This window comes from Saccopteryx leptura, chromosome 3 (assembly GCF_036850995.1).
Source record: "Saccopteryx leptura isolate mSacLep1 chromosome 3, mSacLep1_pri_phased_curated, whole genome shotgun sequence".
Lineage (NCBI taxonomy): Eukaryota > Metazoa > Chordata > Mammalia > Chiroptera > Emballonuridae > Saccopteryx > Saccopteryx leptura.
This window is the reverse complement of record NC_089505.1, coordinates 128,925,392-128,944,432: the sequence shown is the minus strand read 5'-3', so window position 1 is coordinate 128,944,432 and position 19,041 is coordinate 128,925,392. Positions and strand designations below refer to the sequence as shown.

The 19,041-nt window shown below is 35.6% G+C and overlaps 1 protein-coding gene across 3 annotated transcripts in view; it reads left to right on the top strand.

Annotated features, from left to right (window-relative positions):
* USP24 (ubiquitin specific peptidase 24) overlaps positions 1 to 19,041 on the top strand; it is a 150,359-nt gene that overhangs the window by 55,080 nt on the left and 76,238 nt on the right. For all 3 annotated transcript variants that reach the window (XM_066376390.1, XM_066376389.1, XM_066376388.1), the window contains 14 exons: positions 558 to 672; positions 878 to 981; positions 4,463 to 4,570; positions 4,774 to 4,869; positions 4,962 to 5,123; positions 5,320 to 5,367; positions 10,754 to 10,861; positions 11,787 to 11,936; positions 12,510 to 12,641; positions 13,455 to 13,566; positions 15,165 to 15,241; positions 16,132 to 16,272; positions 16,444 to 16,497; positions 17,755 to 17,870. In XM_066376390.1, the coding sequence (XP_066232487.1) occupies positions 558 to 672; positions 878 to 981; positions 4,463 to 4,570; positions 4,774 to 4,869; positions 4,962 to 5,123; positions 5,320 to 5,367; positions 10,754 to 10,861; positions 11,787 to 11,936; positions 12,510 to 12,641; positions 13,455 to 13,566; positions 15,165 to 15,241; positions 16,132 to 16,272; positions 16,444 to 16,497; positions 17,755 to 17,870 (1,523 nt within the window). The remainder of the gene's footprint in view (positions 1 to 557; positions 673 to 877; positions 982 to 4,462; positions 4,571 to 4,773; positions 4,870 to 4,961; positions 5,124 to 5,319; positions 5,368 to 10,753; positions 10,862 to 11,786; positions 11,937 to 12,509; positions 12,642 to 13,454; positions 13,567 to 15,164; positions 15,242 to 16,131; positions 16,273 to 16,443; positions 16,498 to 17,754; positions 17,871 to 19,041) is intronic.

Below are 19,041 nucleotides of genomic sequence, written 5' to 3'. Positions count from 1 at the left end.
AAATTTTAATGGAAGAAGGCTGGGCTATTTCACATGAATGAAGGATTGACTAGCCAAACCATGTTAGGGGCAGGAACATGTGGGCAATAGGAACAATTAGACTTTGAGGCCCAAGCATATCCAAGACTCTTTCCAAGTATTAACTCTGCTTTTCTGAGCATTTTGGCTTTGTTCTTCCAATACCAGCGACTGACATCTTTCATATGGTAGACATCATGGCCACAGATCGCTCCCATCAGCATGGAGGGACTGGTTCTTTCTCTCTGGTCCCAAGTATAGTATTTGGATGACATGCTTTGATTGAAATTTGAGTCAGATGCTTATCCCTAAGCCAATCAGCAGTGGCCCAGGAAGTATGATCTGTAAGAAGGGCTCCATATTTTTTAAGAGACAGCACAAGTTCCCTGTTACCTTCTAATAGTAGCCTTTGACATATTTAACTAATTATCAGACCATGTTGTAACACTGTAAAAGTCACAGAATATGTGTATATGTGGAGCTTTTGATTAGGTATTTTTACATTTGTTTCAGTCACAATAATCCTGTTGTTTTTTTAGGTAACCAAACTAATAGAAGATAGTACTTTATCCAAATCTGTGAAGAATGCTATAGATACGGACAGATTGTTAGATTGGCTAGTTGAAAACTCAGTTCTGTCAATCGCACTGGAAGGTGAGTTGCTTTTAAAAAGAAAAATGTTACCAACACATAATTATAAATATATTTTTGTATGAAGAAAGGTATTAATTGTTGCTTTGATTATGTTAGCCTTTGAATAATCTTATAGAAAGTTAATATTGCTTTGAGTTACTAGAATCATATTTAAAAAGTCAGTGTTCACTGTATCTGCCTGCCTCTCTGGTGTTTTTTCTCTTAGGCAACATAGACCAAGCACAGTACTGTGATCGTATAAAGGGAATTATTGAACTCTTGGGCAGTAAATTGTCCTTAGATGAACTCAGTAAAATTTGGAAAATACAGGTAAGTTAATTAGACTTATTTTTGCCTTTTTCTGACATTTTGTCATAGGGAAAGGAAGGAGGATGGAGAGTGAACAGGAAAATGGAACTTGAATTTTTTTATGTATTTATTGATTTTAGAGAGAGGAAGGGAGAGAGAGACACAGATAGAAACATCAGTTAGTTTCTGTATGTGCCTTGACCCAAGATTGAACCCACGACCATTGCATATGGGACAATGCTCTGGCTAGAGCAGGAACTCGTATTTTGCTTTAACCAGAGCAGCTCTACTGAAATTTGTCTTACAGTTTAGAGTTTCTATTAAGATTGTTTATGTAAAAAGGACTCCTCTACTCAAAAGGTGTAAAACTACTGATGTAGTCTAGTCTTGTCATTTCTCAGATTAAAAAATGAAAAAATCTTACTGCAGGCTGTATAGCAGTTAGTGGCACAGCAAGGAATAGGTGTGTCTTTTATCATCCCAGTGTTCTTTGTCTATATTGCTTATCAGTTTTCATTAATAAATTTTTCCCACTTAGTTTTATTAAATGAAGATGATAATTATACTGAGTTTATAGATCTCATCTTACCAGAATGCTCAGTATCTATGACAGAATCAATTTTATCCTTTATTTTCTTTTTTCTTCACTTTAATAGTCCATTCTCCCACTTTTTTAGCATTGCTTCTTAAGTCTCCTTTACTAACTTTTTGTCTTCTATCTTGTAAATAGGAATTTTTTTCAAGCCTTAGTCTTTAGCTCTTTATTATATAATCCTTCATTAGTCAATTTCATTCATTCCTATGGCTTCACTACATTTGGATGCTGCTGAGTCTCAGAATTATATCTAATTTAGACCTCTTCTTGGAGCTCCAGGGCAGCATACCTAATTGCATAATTGTTAATCCTTTACATGTGTTATCTTATAGGCAACTCAAATTCAGCATGTCTAAACCTAGTCATTTTCCAGTCTATTTCAGTAAAGATTTTTTTTTTTAAGAGAGGAGAGAAAGAAGCATCAACTCATAGTTGCTTCACTTTAGTTGTTCATTGATTGCTTCTTGTACATGCCTTGCCAGAGGTTGGTGGGGACTTCAAGCTGAGCCAGTGATGCCTTGCTCAAGGCAGTGATCTTGGCAACCTTGGGCTTCAAGCCAGTGGCCTTTGGGCTCAAGCAATGACCATGAGAAATGATCCCAAGCTCAAGCTGGAGACCTCAGAGTTTCAAAGCTGGAATCTCAGTGTTCCAAGTTGATGCTCTAGCCATTGCGCCATCACCAGTCATGCAGTAATGGTATTATTCTTTATCTAGTGGCTAAACCAGAAAGAATCTTGGAGCTCTCTTTGGCTATATCCAGTTCATCACTATCAGTCAGAATCTAGTCAGAAAGCATAAACTGTGCTAGATATTTCAGAGGGAATCTGAGTATAAGGCATTGTTTACAAAGGTCCAATTGCTACGGTGGAAGCACAAAAAAGGGAAATATGAGTGTTGGAACAGCAAAATGGAAAAGGGGGTATTAAGTCCAAGGAAAGGAAGTTGCTTTTGGAGGTTCTTTCATTGTAAGTGCTGAACTGTCAAAGAGGTGACTCTTCCACAAGGCTTCTGGAATCCCTTGCTTCCACAAATGCCTGAATCCAGGCTCGGAGCATAAACCAAAAACACTTCTTTCTTCCTCCTGCCTACTCATCTCCCAGCATAATGGGAGCACAGCTGACAGAGAAAAATGTAATTTGTGGCTTCCAGGCCAGCATTACGGAGCAGACTATAGAAAGTATAGGTGTAGACCTAAAAACAAACAAACATAAACAGTCCTGGGTCCCATGAATTTTACTTCTTGTGTCTTTTATGTGTTGATTTGTAGAGAGAGGAAGTGGGGGTGGGGAAAGAGAGAGAGAGAAATATCAGTCTGTCGTTCCACACATTTGTGTAATCATTGGTTGATTTTTTTTATGTGCCCTGACTGGGAGTCAAACCCACAAACTTAGCATATTGGAGGCAATGCTCTAACCCAGTGGTCCCCAATCCCCGGGCTGCGGACCGGTACCAGTCCACAGAGATAGAATAAATAACTTACATTATTTTTGTTTTATTTATATTTAAGTCTGAACGATGTTTTATTTTTAAAAAATGACCAGATTCCCTCTGTTTCATCCGTCTAAGACTCACTCTTGACGCTTGTCTCGGTCACGTGATACATTTATCCGTCCCACCCTAAAGGCCGGTCCGTGAAAATATTTTCTGACATTAAACCAGTCTGTGGCCCAAAAAAGGTTGGGGACCACTGCTCTAACCAACTGAATTATCCAGTCAGGGATACTTCCCATGTCTTAACTTTAGTTGAATACTGTTGTAGTTTTGTTTTTTGAGTAAGTTTTGAAGACACACATATTGAGGTTTAGAGACTATGATATATATTATATATCCCTACTGCAATCAGTGAGTGTATGTGAATAGTAGGTACTGAGAAAAATCTTGTAGAAATGAATTTTTTTTTTTTTTTTTTTTCATTTTTCTGAAGCTGGAAACAGGGAGAGACAGTCTGACAGACTCCCGCATGCGCCCGACCGGGATCCACCCGGCACGCCCACCAGGGGCGATGCTCTGCCCACCAGGGGGCGATGCTCTGCCCATCCTGGGCGTCGCCATGTCGCGACCAGAGCCACTCTAGCGCCTGAGGCAGAGGCCACAGAGCCATCCCCAGCGCCCGGGCCATCTTTGCTCCAGTGGAGCCTTGGCTGCGGGAGGGGAAGAGAGAGAGAGGAAGGCGCGGCGGAGGGGTGGAGAAGCAAATGGGCGCTTCTCCTGTGTGCCCTGGCCGGGAATCGAACCCGGGTCCTCCGCACGCTAGGCCGACGCTCTACCGCTGAGCCAACCGGCCAGGGCTTAGAAATGAATTTTTAAAAGTCCCTTTGCCTTTCAAGTCTGTCACATGGTGAACAGTGAGCCATGATAGAGTTGTGATGAGGTTATAGAGTGAATTTCAACCATAAGGTTGACCGTAGGGTCTCTGTCTCTGCAACAGAGACTTAGTACTTATGGGATAAGTAATAATTAATTGAAATATCTATAAAATATTTATGAGCAAAATAAAAAAAATGAGACAGATAAAACTCTCAGCTGAGGCCATCATTTCATGGTTTATGAAATGCCAAAAGTAAGTATGTTTGCCATATAATGTAATCAGTTTTTATTTTTTTTAGCCAGTTGGAATATTTTGTTCTCCTCTTGAAAGAATATGTCAAAGTGAAAATTTGATTCTTATTTTTTATATACATTGTATTTTTAAAGATTTAATGCTGCTAGAAATATAAACAAGGCTAACTGATAACCAGTAGTAATGGTTACTTCATGTTCTTGCCAATATTATTGTGCAGGTAAATGCTGATTAGCCTAGAATGAATTTATCTTTGTCACTGTTTTGCTTCTGTAAATTGCCAGGGAGCAGACTTAGGTTTTGCCAGGTTCCAAGACTTAACTTTCTGCCAATGTCTCCTTTCTAGTCAGGACAATCATCCACCGTGATTGAGAACATTCACACTATTATTGCTGCAGCAGCTGTCAAGTTTAATTCAGATCAGCTTAATCATTTGTTTGTTCTCATTCAGAAGGTATGTGTTCAGTCAAACATCCTTACTTTTTAAATTTTTCTAAAATAAGTTTATTTTGAGGTTCCTCTTCCTCTAAATTAGTAGTGTTTGAATGAACTCTTCTTACTTTATTAAACTTTCTTAGCTCAAGTTGCAAGTTGACATATAATGCCAGTTTGATGACCCTGCAAAGTGCACTAATTTTTGTCTTTTCTGTTCTTCAGAGCTGGGAGACTGAGAGCGATAGAGTAAGACAGAAGCTGTTGAGCCTGATTGGACGAATAGGCCGGGAAGCGCGCTTTGAGACCACTTCTGGAAAGGCAGGAGAATCAGATGAATATTTCTAGCTCCAAATACTTACAGCAGTTTTACTTGCGTATTGACTGGCTCCTCACATGTGGTGTTATTGTAGGTGTTAGAGGTACTCTGGGAACTGGCTCATCTTCCAACCCTGCCGAGTAGCCTTATTCAGCAAGCCTTGGATGAACACCTGACAATCCTTAGTGATGCATATGCAGTGAAAGAAGCAATCAAGAGGAGCTACATCATCAAGTGCATAGAAGATATTAAAAGGGTTGGTTTTATCTTTGGTCTGGTTTTGTCAGTAGTGCTGTCTGAATAATTAGAGCCAAATAAAATTTTCCTCCCCAATTATATAATTTACACTAAATGTCTTCTCTGTAAGCTCTTAACTTTAGAGTCCAAGATTGGAGCAGTGCAAGTACTGCTTTTACTGAGTCACTTATACTTCTCTTAAAATAAATTTTCAGCCTGGAGAATGGTCAGGTTTGGAAAAAAACAAGAAGGATGGATTCAAGGTAAGAATTTGCAATGGAACCAAGTAAAAGGTATACTAATTTAATAATTCTTTTTACTAAATTGCATCATAATTTAACGTTAATATGTTTTAGTGTTTTTTTAGACTAATGTGCACTACAAACTGCTATTTAAATATTCAGGATCTATGCTTTATTCTTTAAAGCTTGGGGAGTTATTGACTCTCAAAAGGGAAAAAAATACAGAATCACATCGAGAGTAGTTTTATTATGTTACTTTTGTAAAATTATAAATACTTCAACTTAGTCTTTCCTTTTTAAGTTAAGTCCAAAATGTGGACAACTTTAATAAGTGCAGTGGATTCTAAGTAAATATGCCCATTTTTCTCCCATAAATTGGAAACGGAGGAACATTCATAGAGTAGAAGCAAGGAAGAGAAAGAAAGAAGGAAAGAGAGAGAGAAAGGAGGTTCACTCAGTGCTGTCATATGGACCTTTCTTTAGGTGCTTGATTCAGATGTATTCCTAAAGCAATTCTGTAGACAGTTATTGGGTACGTGTCTGCTGCAGGGGCTCAATTTTAGAAGGTAGGCTTAGTGACTGCAAGAGGGACTGGCTCTATACAAACCCTACCCTTCAGGAGTCTGGCCTCCAGGTTCCAGATTTCTGGATTATCCTTTGAAAGGACGGTTAGCAAAGGAAGTAGTGGTCACTGTTGTCCCCCTGTTGCTCCAGTCCTTCAATGTCAGTTCTCTCCTCTGAGACGGCTGTTCGCAGTGGCCACTCACTGGAATTCAAATCGTTTGCTGTAACAAACCTGATCAGAGGAGCTGTGTGCTCCACCCATTTAGGCCCTCAGGTTGCCCAGACCAAGCAGAAAGGCTAGCACCCAAGGGATTTCATGTTACTGTTAACATAAAAGGTTTGGGTCAATAGCTAGTGGCTTGGTAATTTCATTGGTAAATCATTTTTCTTGGCTTTCACTCAGAAGTATTTCTTTAAAGATCTTGACTACTGTTAATTGTCATTGCTATATTCAGAGACTCTCAGCTCTTGTTAAGAGGCTTTGGTGATTCAGTGGGCTTTTATTATGTTATATATTTGGTCCTAAAGTTTACTTGGGGGTATTTAGGAACATGGTGTTTTATATTTCTGACATTGCAATTTGATGAGGTGAATTTCCTACATACTATCTAGCTTTAGAGATTTTAAAAGTCATCCACAGACTGGGACTGAATGCTCAGGTTATGAACAATTACTCCTTTAATTCAACCAAATTGCTCTCTTTCTATTCGGATACAATTTGAAGTTTTCCAGTTTTCTCAGCTCAGTGATTTAGATAATTTAGCAGCCTCTGTCTTTATGAATGAAACTCATCTAGAGTTATTTAACCAAGTTTAGATCCTTCAATAGTAATAGTAAGAGGAGAAGGATATCAGTTTAAAAAATAGCCTTTTTTTCTTATTAACAGGTATATTTATTTATAGATAATGAAGATCAAAACTGAAGTGACTCCCCAGCCCCCAGGGAAATGATTTTTAAGACTAGAAAATTCTTCCGACCTCTGTTTCTTCCTTGTTACAGCCTGGCATTACTTAGCTCTTCTAGCTAGTCGCGTCGCTACATCTTTATTGCTTCTCTTTGCAGTTGCTTCATTCCGGTCTGTTGTTCCATAACAAAACTCGACAGTAACGGAGATTTTGGAGTCGTTTATGAGTCTTGAAAGGAACGGTCTTCCTTTTATTTCCCACTGCTCCCAATAAAGAAATCCTGATGTATCATTATTTCATTCCAAATAATACTTCTTGCATTTATATAGCACTTTTCAGTTACTAAGTACTCTCACAAATATCCTCTTAAAATACACATGGCTGAAGGGGGGCAGTGGGAAGATCTAAGCCCCCTGGATATGACTCCAGGCAGGGGGGGGAGTTATATACTGCCACTAAAGGTGTTTTTCTATGCTATGCCCTTTCCTGCCAGGCAGCAAGGTGGGCTGACTGGGGATTATGTCTCCCTGCCAGGCTGCACAGAAACTAAGCAAAGGGTAAGACAAGATCACCCACCTCTTACTCCCCTCCCACCCTCAGCTGCCTCTATTCCACCACTGATTCCCTTCCCCTCTGCTTTGACACTCTTAAAATTCCCAAGTTCCACTGCTATGTTCAGAAATTCTGACCTTTATTTCTTAACTTGATTTCTGTAGATTCTGCCAGGATACCCTTGGCTTCCTTGGTCCTCTTTCCTTTGCTTTATTTATACCTTCAACTGTCTACCCCAAACTCCCTCCGTCTTATTTCACTTCTTTTTTCTTTCAATTAAAAAGTTTAAATGTACTCATCCAAAAAAATTACTAAACAAAGAAAATCATTTTTATTCAATTAGTGGTGTTTGCATATTCCTTAAATCATTATCTTAAGGCCTCCTAGTTCAGTGGCTGGCAGCCTTTCAATAAATGCTGGTTCCCTTCCTCTTACTCCCTCCCCTTCACACCACAGGCACACTGAAATCCTTACCTGCCCACAGTTAAGTGGCCTCTGTTTGCCAAAAAAAAAAGTAAAAGTAGCAAGATGTCCTCCGAATAGTGTTAGAGTGATGTGGTTAGCACAGGAGGAAATACTTTTTAAAAAATATTCTCCCATGCAAAAATTTTTACTTTGATTTCTAGATAAATTGCTAGGTCTGGATAAGCAAGACAGGTGAGCAAATGGGGATGTTCAGCTTTGAGACTAAAGAACTCAAGAAGGAATATGAAAGTTTTCTTCAGATACTGAGAGGATTGTTAGAGAAGTTTTATTCAATTTATCTTTTTATGGCTCCTAAGAAGTGTTGGGAAGGCATGTATCAATCAGTATGATACGTTGATGAACATTAGAATAGCCTGAGACAGAACACTGCCTCCTGAGGTCCTTATCACCGAAAATACTGGGAGACTAGTCAGTTAACAAAAATGAAGAAGAGGAATTTAGGTGTAGATTTGCATAAACCAGTTGATCTCTAGGACTTCATTTAATGTTAAGAGTCTAATTTAGACATAACATTAACTCCTACTTATGAAACGTCGGCTCCATTATTAGACATTATCAGATATGTTCATTTTAATTATTCACCATAGTCTTTTGCCTCTTTTGTGAGTGGAGAAGAGTAACTTAAATTTTTCTTGTAACTTAGCAACATAATGCTATAGATATGATGGGATAAATAACATCTGTCTTGTTTGCTCAACTTTAGGAAGGCCATATCAGAAATACTTTCTAAATTCCAATTTTATACTTTTTTTGATCATTTTTAATGTTAAATAAAAATATTTTAATCATAATTGACTTAATTGGTCATAATGATACTTTTTAATATAGCTAATTATAGTATTTGCTAAAGGGTTTATATTTATATCCTAATGTTTATAATTCTTTTGGAAGGTATCAGTTTAGGCTTAAGCCTTAGACTCTTAATCTCTGTCAGTTTGCAACTTTTATATTTTAGCAGAATATTCCAGTCAGTCTTGAAAACAGTTGGCCTTTAATACAGGGTGGGGCCAAAGTGGGTTTATAGTTGTGAGTATATGAAACACAGTTTATTCTTGTATTATTATTTATTCATTATTGTGTTATTTATTTGTATTACAACTATAAAACTAACTTTGCCCTACCCTGTATGTACCTTATTTCTCTGATTCTAAGATGCTAGAGTTAATAATTATATAAAGAAGTAAAAAGAAACTACATTTAACTTGTACCAGACATTTGTTCAGATTCCCATTCAAGTTTGTCAGCTTCCTGTGACCAGGAGTGCCGCTTCACTGTGGCACGCTGCTTTTTGTTGTCTGTCATAGCATTTTTGACCTCTCTAAAATCTTTTAAGATTGATTTTATACTTTTGAGGTGTGTTGATTATTACGGAGTTTTGTGTCCTTGTCCTTTCTTGTAAAACTCAGGCTGCTTTTTTACTTCATTAAATTACATATACTACACATGAAACAACTTCTCTGGAATTAAGGTACAACTTTGGACAGAGAGGCATTTAGTGCTGAGTGATACAGCCCTTCACAAAGTATGAGTCACACCAAATTCCTTTGGCTTCGAAAAATGGTTTAGTCTGAGACCACTGCAGCATTTTTGCTTTTAATTAAATTGGCAGGCGTGACAGGCTAGTTGGTTTTACATTATGGTGTAATATTTTTGATAGAGTTAAGTAGCAAATCAATGATCTAAATTTAAGTTTAAAAGCCTTCCTTGGTTGGTGTTTCCTATGCCAAGTGATAAATAAAATGAGATAAATGAACAGATACCTTTTATGTACAGCTAAGTTTGCACATACTCAGGTAAGGACAGCTATATCAAACAATCCTCTGCCTAGATGCTAGTAAGTTTCTTTTGCCATAGTGGTAAGAAGCATCAGTTTCAGAACTGTTGAAATTTATAAAACCTATATCTTAGAATCCAGGAAATATGGTATTGGCTGATTGGCTAGTGTCTGGGAAAGCCAGTATTGTTTTGGCAGTAGCACTCACATTTACATATTTGGTAGTAGGATGTTTTTTCTACAAAAGATATCAAAAGTATTTTTTGCCCCATAAGGGTCTTCATCTTAAAGAAAGACTTGAAGAAGCAAGGCTTTTAAAAAAAATAGCCTTTAAAATAAATGCTCAGGACTATTACTCAGTGTTTTAGACTTAATTGATTAATTGCTTATAAATTTTATAATGCAGTCTCATAGTTTAAAGATATTACTTATTTAAAAAATTATTCTCTTTTTAAAGATGAACATCAGGCTTTTCAGATGAGTACTATGATGGTCTGGATTGTCCTGTGCCAGCTACAGAAATAATACCTTTGAAAGTGTTTTTAAAAATGTAAAGTATAAGTATAAAGTGACTAATAATGAATAAAGATAGAATCATCTCATAAAATTGTTTTAACTAGGAAATACAAGCAGATTATATTTCTTTAATATTTAGCCACTATCAGTATCTTGATCATATCATTGGTATTTTAATCATATAATTATAGAAAACCATATTTTTATGCCATTTTACTCATTAGCCAGTTCAGTCTTATCCAAGTTAAGCTTTTGCCATTGATTTATTTTATTATGTCAACATGTCCTGGCAGCCTGTGCTACTTAATCTCTCCTCTGAAGTCGCTAATTCCTTGTCATCTGTTTTTGCTGATGTACCCTGTACATTTGCTGTCACTTCACATCCACTCCTGTTTGCAGTTCTTGGCCTTAGGAAATTGCATGCAGAATAAGAAGTTGAAGACCGAATTATGAATGCATGGAGCTAAGCTATAAATGAGCAATGTGAGGCGAGAAATTAATAGAATGTGCAACAATGAATCCTAATTGACTTGGAAATTTTTTATAGCTAATAAATGTCATCTGCCATTTATGTTTAAAATTAATTAATGTAACTTCTTTTTAACTCTAGTCATCTCAACCTAATAATCCCCAGTTTGTATGGGTGGTACCTGCTTTGCGTCAGCTCCATGAAATCACCCGTTCATTCATAAAACAAACCTATCAAAAGCAAGACAAGGTAAGAGTCTAGTGTTGCTGTATCTGATTATTGTAGCATTACTTACTTACATAACCTTTTATAACACAAAATTGCATAAGATTGCTGAGTTTTGTAGTCGCTATTTTACATTTTGTGATTTTTAATGTAATTCATTGTGTTATTTAATGATTCTGAATTTAAACATTATTCTGCTTTCATTTCTGTGGAGCTTTTCTTTTGATATAACCTTAACTCGCCTGACCTGTGGTGGCGCAGTGGACAAAGCGTCAACCTGGAAACGCTGAGGTTGCTGGTTCAAAACCCTGGGCTTGCCTGGTCAAGGCACATATGGGAGTTGATGCTTCCTGCTCCTCCCCCCTTCTCTCTCTCTCTCTCTCTCTCTCTCTCTCTCTCCTCTCTATAATGAATAAAAAAAAAAAAGAAAGAAAACGTGTCAAACTGAATAAAGATGTAACTCACAGCATTCTTAAAAAAAATAATAATAACCTTAACTCACTTCTTTTTATTTCCTTACTATATTGAAATAATTAAGCCAATTTTTTAAAGTCAGAATGGTATTTTAGAAATTTGTTTGAAAAGACTCAAAGGCTTACTTTATATTGCAAAATGATTAGTTTGCTTAGAGAGCTAGAACCTCCTTAGTGTAATAGACTTGAGAAGAAAAGATCTGGAAAGGTATATAAGAAGTGAATTAGTTTTGTTGAAAGAGTTTGGGGTTTTTTTTAATCTCTTTTAGAAGAAAAATTTAGAAGTTTAATTCCCTAGTAAATGTACATACCAGATTGATTTTATTTACTTTTATTTTTTAAAGAAATGTGAGTGAAGAAATCATGTGTTTGCTATCATTCACCTAAGGACTATATGCTAATGCAGAAGTTTGTATTAAAATAAGAAAATAACTGTAAGTCCTCATACCATTTTGTTTTCTGTTGTTTTTGCCAAGAGCATTATTCAAGACCTGAAGAAAAATTTTGAAATAGTGAAATTGGTAACAGGAAGTTTGATAGCTTGTCATCGACTTGCAGCAGCTGTGGCAGGACCTGGAGGCTTAACTGGTTCGACCCTCGTGGATGGCCGATACACTTACCGGGAGGTATGGCGTTGTGCTTTTGTTTCATGATTTACAGGGTTCAGTTGGGCTTTTTGCACTTGAACTATATAAAAATAGTATTTATGGGGTGTAACTCTGAAGAGGTTGCATGAGATATCTTTATAGTGGTAGAACAATTCTGTATCTTTACTATAATCATTTCAAAATAAAAGTTTAGAAAATCAATGTTTGTGGGTAAATTACTTAAGAACTGCCTATGATAAAGTAATAAAAATAAACATATTTTCTTTGACATTGATATGAAATATTAATTGTAAATTCTGTGGATAGTTTTTTGTTTTCAAATCAATTGATTAGCTCACCAGTTGTGAGTGTGTGGTGTTTTACTTGAAGATTGTTAAAATTATATTTTATTGTCATCTAAAGTCAACCGAATTTGTAATAGACTTGAAGTAGCTTTTACTGCATGTACTGTCAGTTGTAAACAGATTTCTCACATATACTTTACCCTAAATTACACAAAAAAGCATTAGATAGAACTTTTGTTGTTGTTGTTTTAATTTTGCTTTTAGGTATGACTACCTAGAGTTAAATAATTTTCATTTCATTTTGCAGTATTTAGAAGCCCATCTAAAATTTCTAGCATTTTTCTTGCAAGAAGCTACTCTGTATCTGGGTTGGAATCGTGCCAAGGAAATCTGGGAATGTCTTGTGACTGGCCAGGATGTTTGTGAATTAGACAGAGAGGTAAGATACTGTGAACCAAGTAAGGCAGAAGTGGGATTTAATATTTCATTTTTTTGTGTCTCACATCTTCAATTCTAAACACTTTTCAATTTACTAAGTGTAAGTGTATACTAATGGGCCAGGAGCTATAAATGGTGGAAAATTATTTTTAATATATTTATGATATAAATAAATGGGTGAGTATTTTGACAATTTTGATACCATTCTGGATAAAACCAAATTTAGCCAAGTTAAATTTAGCTAAAACATTCTCAGTGTATCATTAAGTTTTTTTTCCTGTTAACATGAAACTGATTTTAAGTTACCAAGAGAAAACTGAGTTCCTGTAATGATGTTTTACCCCAGAAACACCAATGAATAAGGGCCCAGACTGATTTTTAGAATTAAGGTTAAACAACTGAAAATAGATTAAACCAGAAGCTTAACACCTGTTTTGATATTTACTAGCAGTGGATCACTGTTTCTTTCTCTCATTTTATGGAATAATATTAACTACTTCAGAGGATTGTTGAAAGAAATAGATAATATGATCGTACCTAGCACATAGCCAGGCTTATTAATAAATGTTTGTGGAAAAACCCAAGTATAAAATACAAAGAGAAGTATAAGTATATATTTTCATTATCTAGGGGAAAGATTGCTACTAACTTAATGCTTTATTTCGTCCAGAGTTCTAAGCATTTAATTTTTGGTATTTTGGCAATAAAAGTTTTTGAAGAATTAAAAATAATTTATCTTTACTATCCCAATTTAGAATATGTATTTCCCTGAAATGGATTTTAGCTCTAGGGTAATACCTCTTCTGATCCACAGATGTGTTTTGAATGGTTTACGAAAGGGCAGCATGATCTTGAAAGTGACGTGCAGCAGCAGCTCTTCAAGGAGAAAATTCTTAAATTGGAGTCATATGAAATCACTATGAATGGTAGGAAAAATCAGAAAATCCATTTTTCAGTTCTTTAAAAGATTTTATTCTTTCCTTCTAAGCCACCTTCTCAAAAGCAACCAAACAGTTTGGAATAGCTTTGTGATGCTTATATATACAGATAAATTTTTTTCTATATAAATGTTCTTATAATTAACTTTAATTATATGGCCTGATAATTCAAATTACCAAACTGTCTTTTCATGAGGTTACTTAGTTGAAAAAGGATTCATTTAAAATTAAAATTTGCCAAAGTATAGAGGCCTTCCTTTAAAGTGTTTCTTTTAATTGAAACTTTTTATTGAGATATAATTTACATACCATAAAATTCACTTTTTTTTTTAAGTGAGAGGCAGGGGGAGGGGGCAGAGAGACAGACTCCCACATGTGCCCTGACCAGGATCCACCTGGCAAACCCCAGCAGTGCAGTACTCTGCTCATCTGGGTCTGTTGCTCCATTGCTCAAACAACCGAGCTATTTTAGCGCCTGAGGCAAGGCCATGGAGCCATCCTCAGCACCTCAGCTAATGCTCTAACATTGAGCCAACCAGCCAGGGCCAAAATTTACTTTTTAAAAGTGTACAATCAGTGGCTTTTAGTATGTATATTCAAAATGTTGTGCTATCTTCACGTCTCTCTAATCCCAGAATATTTTCATCACCCCTAAAAGGAATCCTGTACCTATTAGTAGTCACTCCCCATTCTTCCATATCCTCAGTCTCTAATCTATTTTCTGTCTTTATGAATTAGCCTAATCTAAATATTTCATATAAATGGAGTTGTACATCATGTATCTGGATTTTTTCATTATGCTTAGGCATGCTGTTTTCAACATTCACCTAGGTTGTAGCATGTAGTTCATTCCAATGAGGCCAAATACTATTCCATTATAAGGAATTTTGTTTATGCATTCATCAGTTGATGGCCATTTGGGTTGTTACCACTTTTTGGCTATTAATAATCATATTGCTACAAATATTCATGTACAAGTTTTCTGTGGACACAGGTTTTCATTTCTTTTGAGTATATACATAGGAATGGAATTGCTGTACCAGATAATTAGCATTTGAGAAACTACCAAACTGTTTTTGCAACGTGGCTACATTGTTTTATAATCCCACAGCCATGTATGAGAATTCCAATTTCTGTACATCCTCACCGCGGTACCTGTTGTGTCTTTTTTATTTCAGCCATCTAGTGGGTATGAAGTAGTGTCATGTAGTATTTATGGAATTTCCCTGAAGACTGATATTAAGTATCTATTTATGTGCTTATTAGCCATTTGTATATATTCTTTGGAGAAATAACTATTCAAATCTTTTGCCCATTTTTAAATTAGGTTATTTGTCTTTTCGTTGTTGAGTTGTAAGAGTTTTTTCTATATTCTGCCTACCAGCCTCATGTCAGAAATATGATTTGCAAAATTTTTTCTCATTCTGTGGGTTTCCTTTTTCTCTTTCTTGACAGTCTTCTGAAGCACAAACATTTTTAATTTTGATTTAGTTCAATTTATCTATTTTTTCCTTTTGTTACTTATGCTTTTGGTACCAAGCTAGAAACCATTGCCTATTAAAGATTTAAACTTTCTATAATTTCAGGTTTTAACTTATTTAAAACATTTTTTGAAAATGTAAATCTCTGTGACCATCGATTGAAAAGACAAGGAGCTCAGCTGGTAAGTACATTATTCTCAAATCTGGATAACTTAAATAATCTAGTAAAACTTGACATTCAGCAAAAGCATGTTATAACCAAGATAAAGCATGAATTTTTTTTTAAAGAATGGATATCCTTTGTCTGCTGTTTTCTGCATTGATGACAGCCGACTTCTCAAATCCAACTTCTTGCTGATCTGGGGCAGCCAGAGGCCTCCTGTGGCTTGGTAAATGCAGAGTAGGGTAGTTCCATCTGTGCTTCCCACTCCTCAGATCCATCAATCCACGTGCTCCTAAAAAAGTAACAAAATCTTTAGTTCTGGAATAGCAGTGGCAAGGATTTGAGAAGGAGAATTGAGGAACAGAAGATGAAGCAGGAAAATGATCTAGAGATTGTCTATAGCTGATGTTTATATCTACATGTGCACCTTTAAAAAAGAAAAGAAAAAAAAATAACTTTCCAACATTGTTTCATGACCTGGCTTCCTGGATGGTGAAAATGTTTACGAGATCTTTTAAGCCATTGGGAAGACCAACTTGAGCTCCAAGGATTAGTAACTACTTGCTTGACTCCATTTCCTTTTGAAGAAAAGTTCCTGAATATTGAACACATCTCACCCCTGAGCTATTTCTGCATCAGTGGTTCATTTGGATAGATGTCTAGTGTGGGTGTCAGGGTGTCTGAAGAAAATTTTCACATCTTTTCTAGTTCCCTTGGATGTGGCCCAGTGTTTCTGCAGTTGTTTTGTTTTAAACCTCCATATTTGTACAATAATATTCGCATGTAAAGCTTGGTTTTTGCAGGCTTAATTCATATTGAACTAAAGAGGTGTGAACTTAACAATGTAACAGAAAATAATTGTAATTTTGTGGCCTTGGTATACTATATAATTTTTTTTCTTTTGAACAGTATGTAGAAAAGCTGGAATTGATAGGAATGGATTTCATTTGGAAAATAGCCATGGAATCACCTGATGAAGAAATTGCAAATGAAGCTATTCAGTTAATCATAAACTATAGTTACATTAATCTAAATCCTAGGTTAAAGAAGGTGAGTATCTATAGGAAGAAGATATTCAAACACAAAAGGGCAGAGAATTATACATTTTTTATTTATATGTTGGCATGCCTGAAAATTGACTTCTTTATGTTGATGTATGTCCTTAATGATTTCAGTTAAATGCCAGACTAAGTTTAATTTCCATATACCTCTTACTTTTAGGATTCTGTATCGTTACATAAGAAATTCATTGCTGATTGCTATACCAGATTAGAAGTGAGTAGCAAGTTTTATTTAACCTGTTTTTTAAATAAATGCTTTGGGATGTTTTCTTTTATAATTCTGTATTTTGAGATCATATATAATGTTGATATTTGTGGCTGGATCCTTTTGAAGAATCTGTGAACAGTACCATATTGTAACATAGGTAGCAGATGTTTTCCTCGATGCCCCCAATATAGAAGTGTGCTTTATGGGAAATTGTGTCATCTCTCTCCGCATCCCTCTTGTGCGCTTTACCTACCCCGCTTGGAGGGTATAGGAACTGCCTTCAGGAAAAAGTCTATTCCACATTCCACTTTTCCAATACATTATTTTTTTTCTTTTTGGCTCAGAAATTTTATACAAGCACTAGTTTCTTTTCCCCGTCCTTCCCCATGTTTCACCTAGTTTATATTATAAATGCTGTTAAAGGCCACAGCAGGACACTCAGTAGTAGGTGATGTTAGTTGTCTTTGTCCATTAGAAGCCTGCTGTGTAATACTATCTCACGTATAATGCATTAAACATTTGTTTTCTTAACCCTTTGAGTAGTGATATTTTTTCATGCTCGCTGACCCTCAGGAGTGAGGTTTTTTTCAAAAAATGAAATTAGTTCCAGTTACAGTTTTATTAACTTCAAATCACGTTTGTTTGATAACCAATTTATGGAAACAAGAAGAACATACATTTGCCTTTTTTAAATGTTGAGTTACACATATTTAAAATAAAAATTTTTGTACGCTCGTACTCTGGATGGTCAGGAGGCACAAGGACTTAAATGAACTTTCTTACTAGTCAAAGGGTTAATTTGTGCTTATTTTATGTGTACTAAAGAGTATTCCAAAATATGAAGTGCTACTACGCCCCCACATGTTAGTAAGTTAAACATTTTGGTAATGAATATGTACTAGAATCTGTGTACAATTTCCCAACTTATGACTTTTATACAAATAAGTCATCATAAAAAATGTTTAACATATTCAGGTACCCTAAATGAGGTACCATATATTAACATATGTAGAACAGTAGTTCTCAACTGGAGGTCATTGATCATTTGGCAATGTCTGGAGACCTTTTTGGTTGTCACAGTTAGAGGGGTCCTACTGGCACCTGCTGATGGGAGAAGCTTGTGAGTAGAGGTCAGGGATGCTGTTAAACTTCTTACAATGCCCCACATAGTATTATTCCACAACAGAAAGTTTCCAGCCCAAAATACCAGTGGAGCTGAGGTTGAGAAACCCTAATATAAAATGATGATATCTTATTTCATAGGCAGCCAGTTCAGCACTTGGTGGCCCCACTTTAACACATGCTGTGACCAGAGCAACAAAAATGCTTACAGCAACTGCCATGCCAACTGTAGCAACATCAGTTCAGTCTCCATATAGGTAAGTGATTGCAGAAGCTATGACAAATCCATAGCACATAAATGTATATCAGGTTTTTTTAACTGGCTTTTTTTTTTTCCTATAGAGATCTCTCAATTGTTGATTTGTTTTATTTCATAACTTTGCACATAGTCATATCCTAGGAAATTATGTTTCCCATTATTCATCCCCAAATTTGTATCTCTTTTAAAGATTTGTAGGTCATTGTCATAACCACCCAAGTATTGTTCTGCTCCTACCCCTCTACCTACTAGACAAGGTTTGTTGTTTTTTTGATTCATTTAACTTTTACTCTGTGTAATGAGTAATCTTATCTATTATGATGGAATAAAGATATATTCATTGCATGAAAAGTAATATTTTTCGTTTAAAATACTTACTTAGACATCTTATAATTTTTCTCCTTGATCCAAGGCATTAAGATAAGCAAAACGAAGAAGATGATGATTAATTAAAACTGCACATAAGCATAGTTAGCTAAAACATCATTTGCTTAAAATTATTTTTCAACGTAATTTTTAATGAGAACTTTATTCCCAAATATCTGTGTTAAACTGAACTGACATTGTAAAATCAGAGTTCAGTATTTACTGTAGTTCTTTGATATAGTAAGTAGAATAAATATTTAGAAACATTACATTGGGATAAGTAGAACACTTTGTGAAGTTTTCTAAGCCTTTCATTACTGGTAAACAGCCCAAATCAGTAATACCCAGGAAACCTTGGCAGGTGCTTAGAGGTCTCTGCACTTTACTCTGCTGCCCCCTAGTGATAGGTACTCATATAGTCTCAATTCCTGGAAAGACTTTACGTATGTATGTATGTATGTATGTATGTATATATGTATGTATGTATGTATGTATGTATTTTTATTTACAGTTGGGGATATTTCTTTTCTTTTTAAACCCTTCCTTTGGAAAAGGCATCAAGGCAATATCCTTATTCACATTCTTTATCTTTTTTTAAATGAGATGAGTGCTGTATAGTAATGCTTTCTTAATATGAAAGAAGCCAATAAAACTCAACTCTCTAAAACCTCTTTTTAAAATGGCAGAAAGTGATTATAGGTTAAGACACTTAACATGACTTTGCATTTCCACCTTCTTGGAAGTATCTCAAATAGATTTTCACTAAGAATATGTATCAAGAATTCCTAATTATATGTTTATAT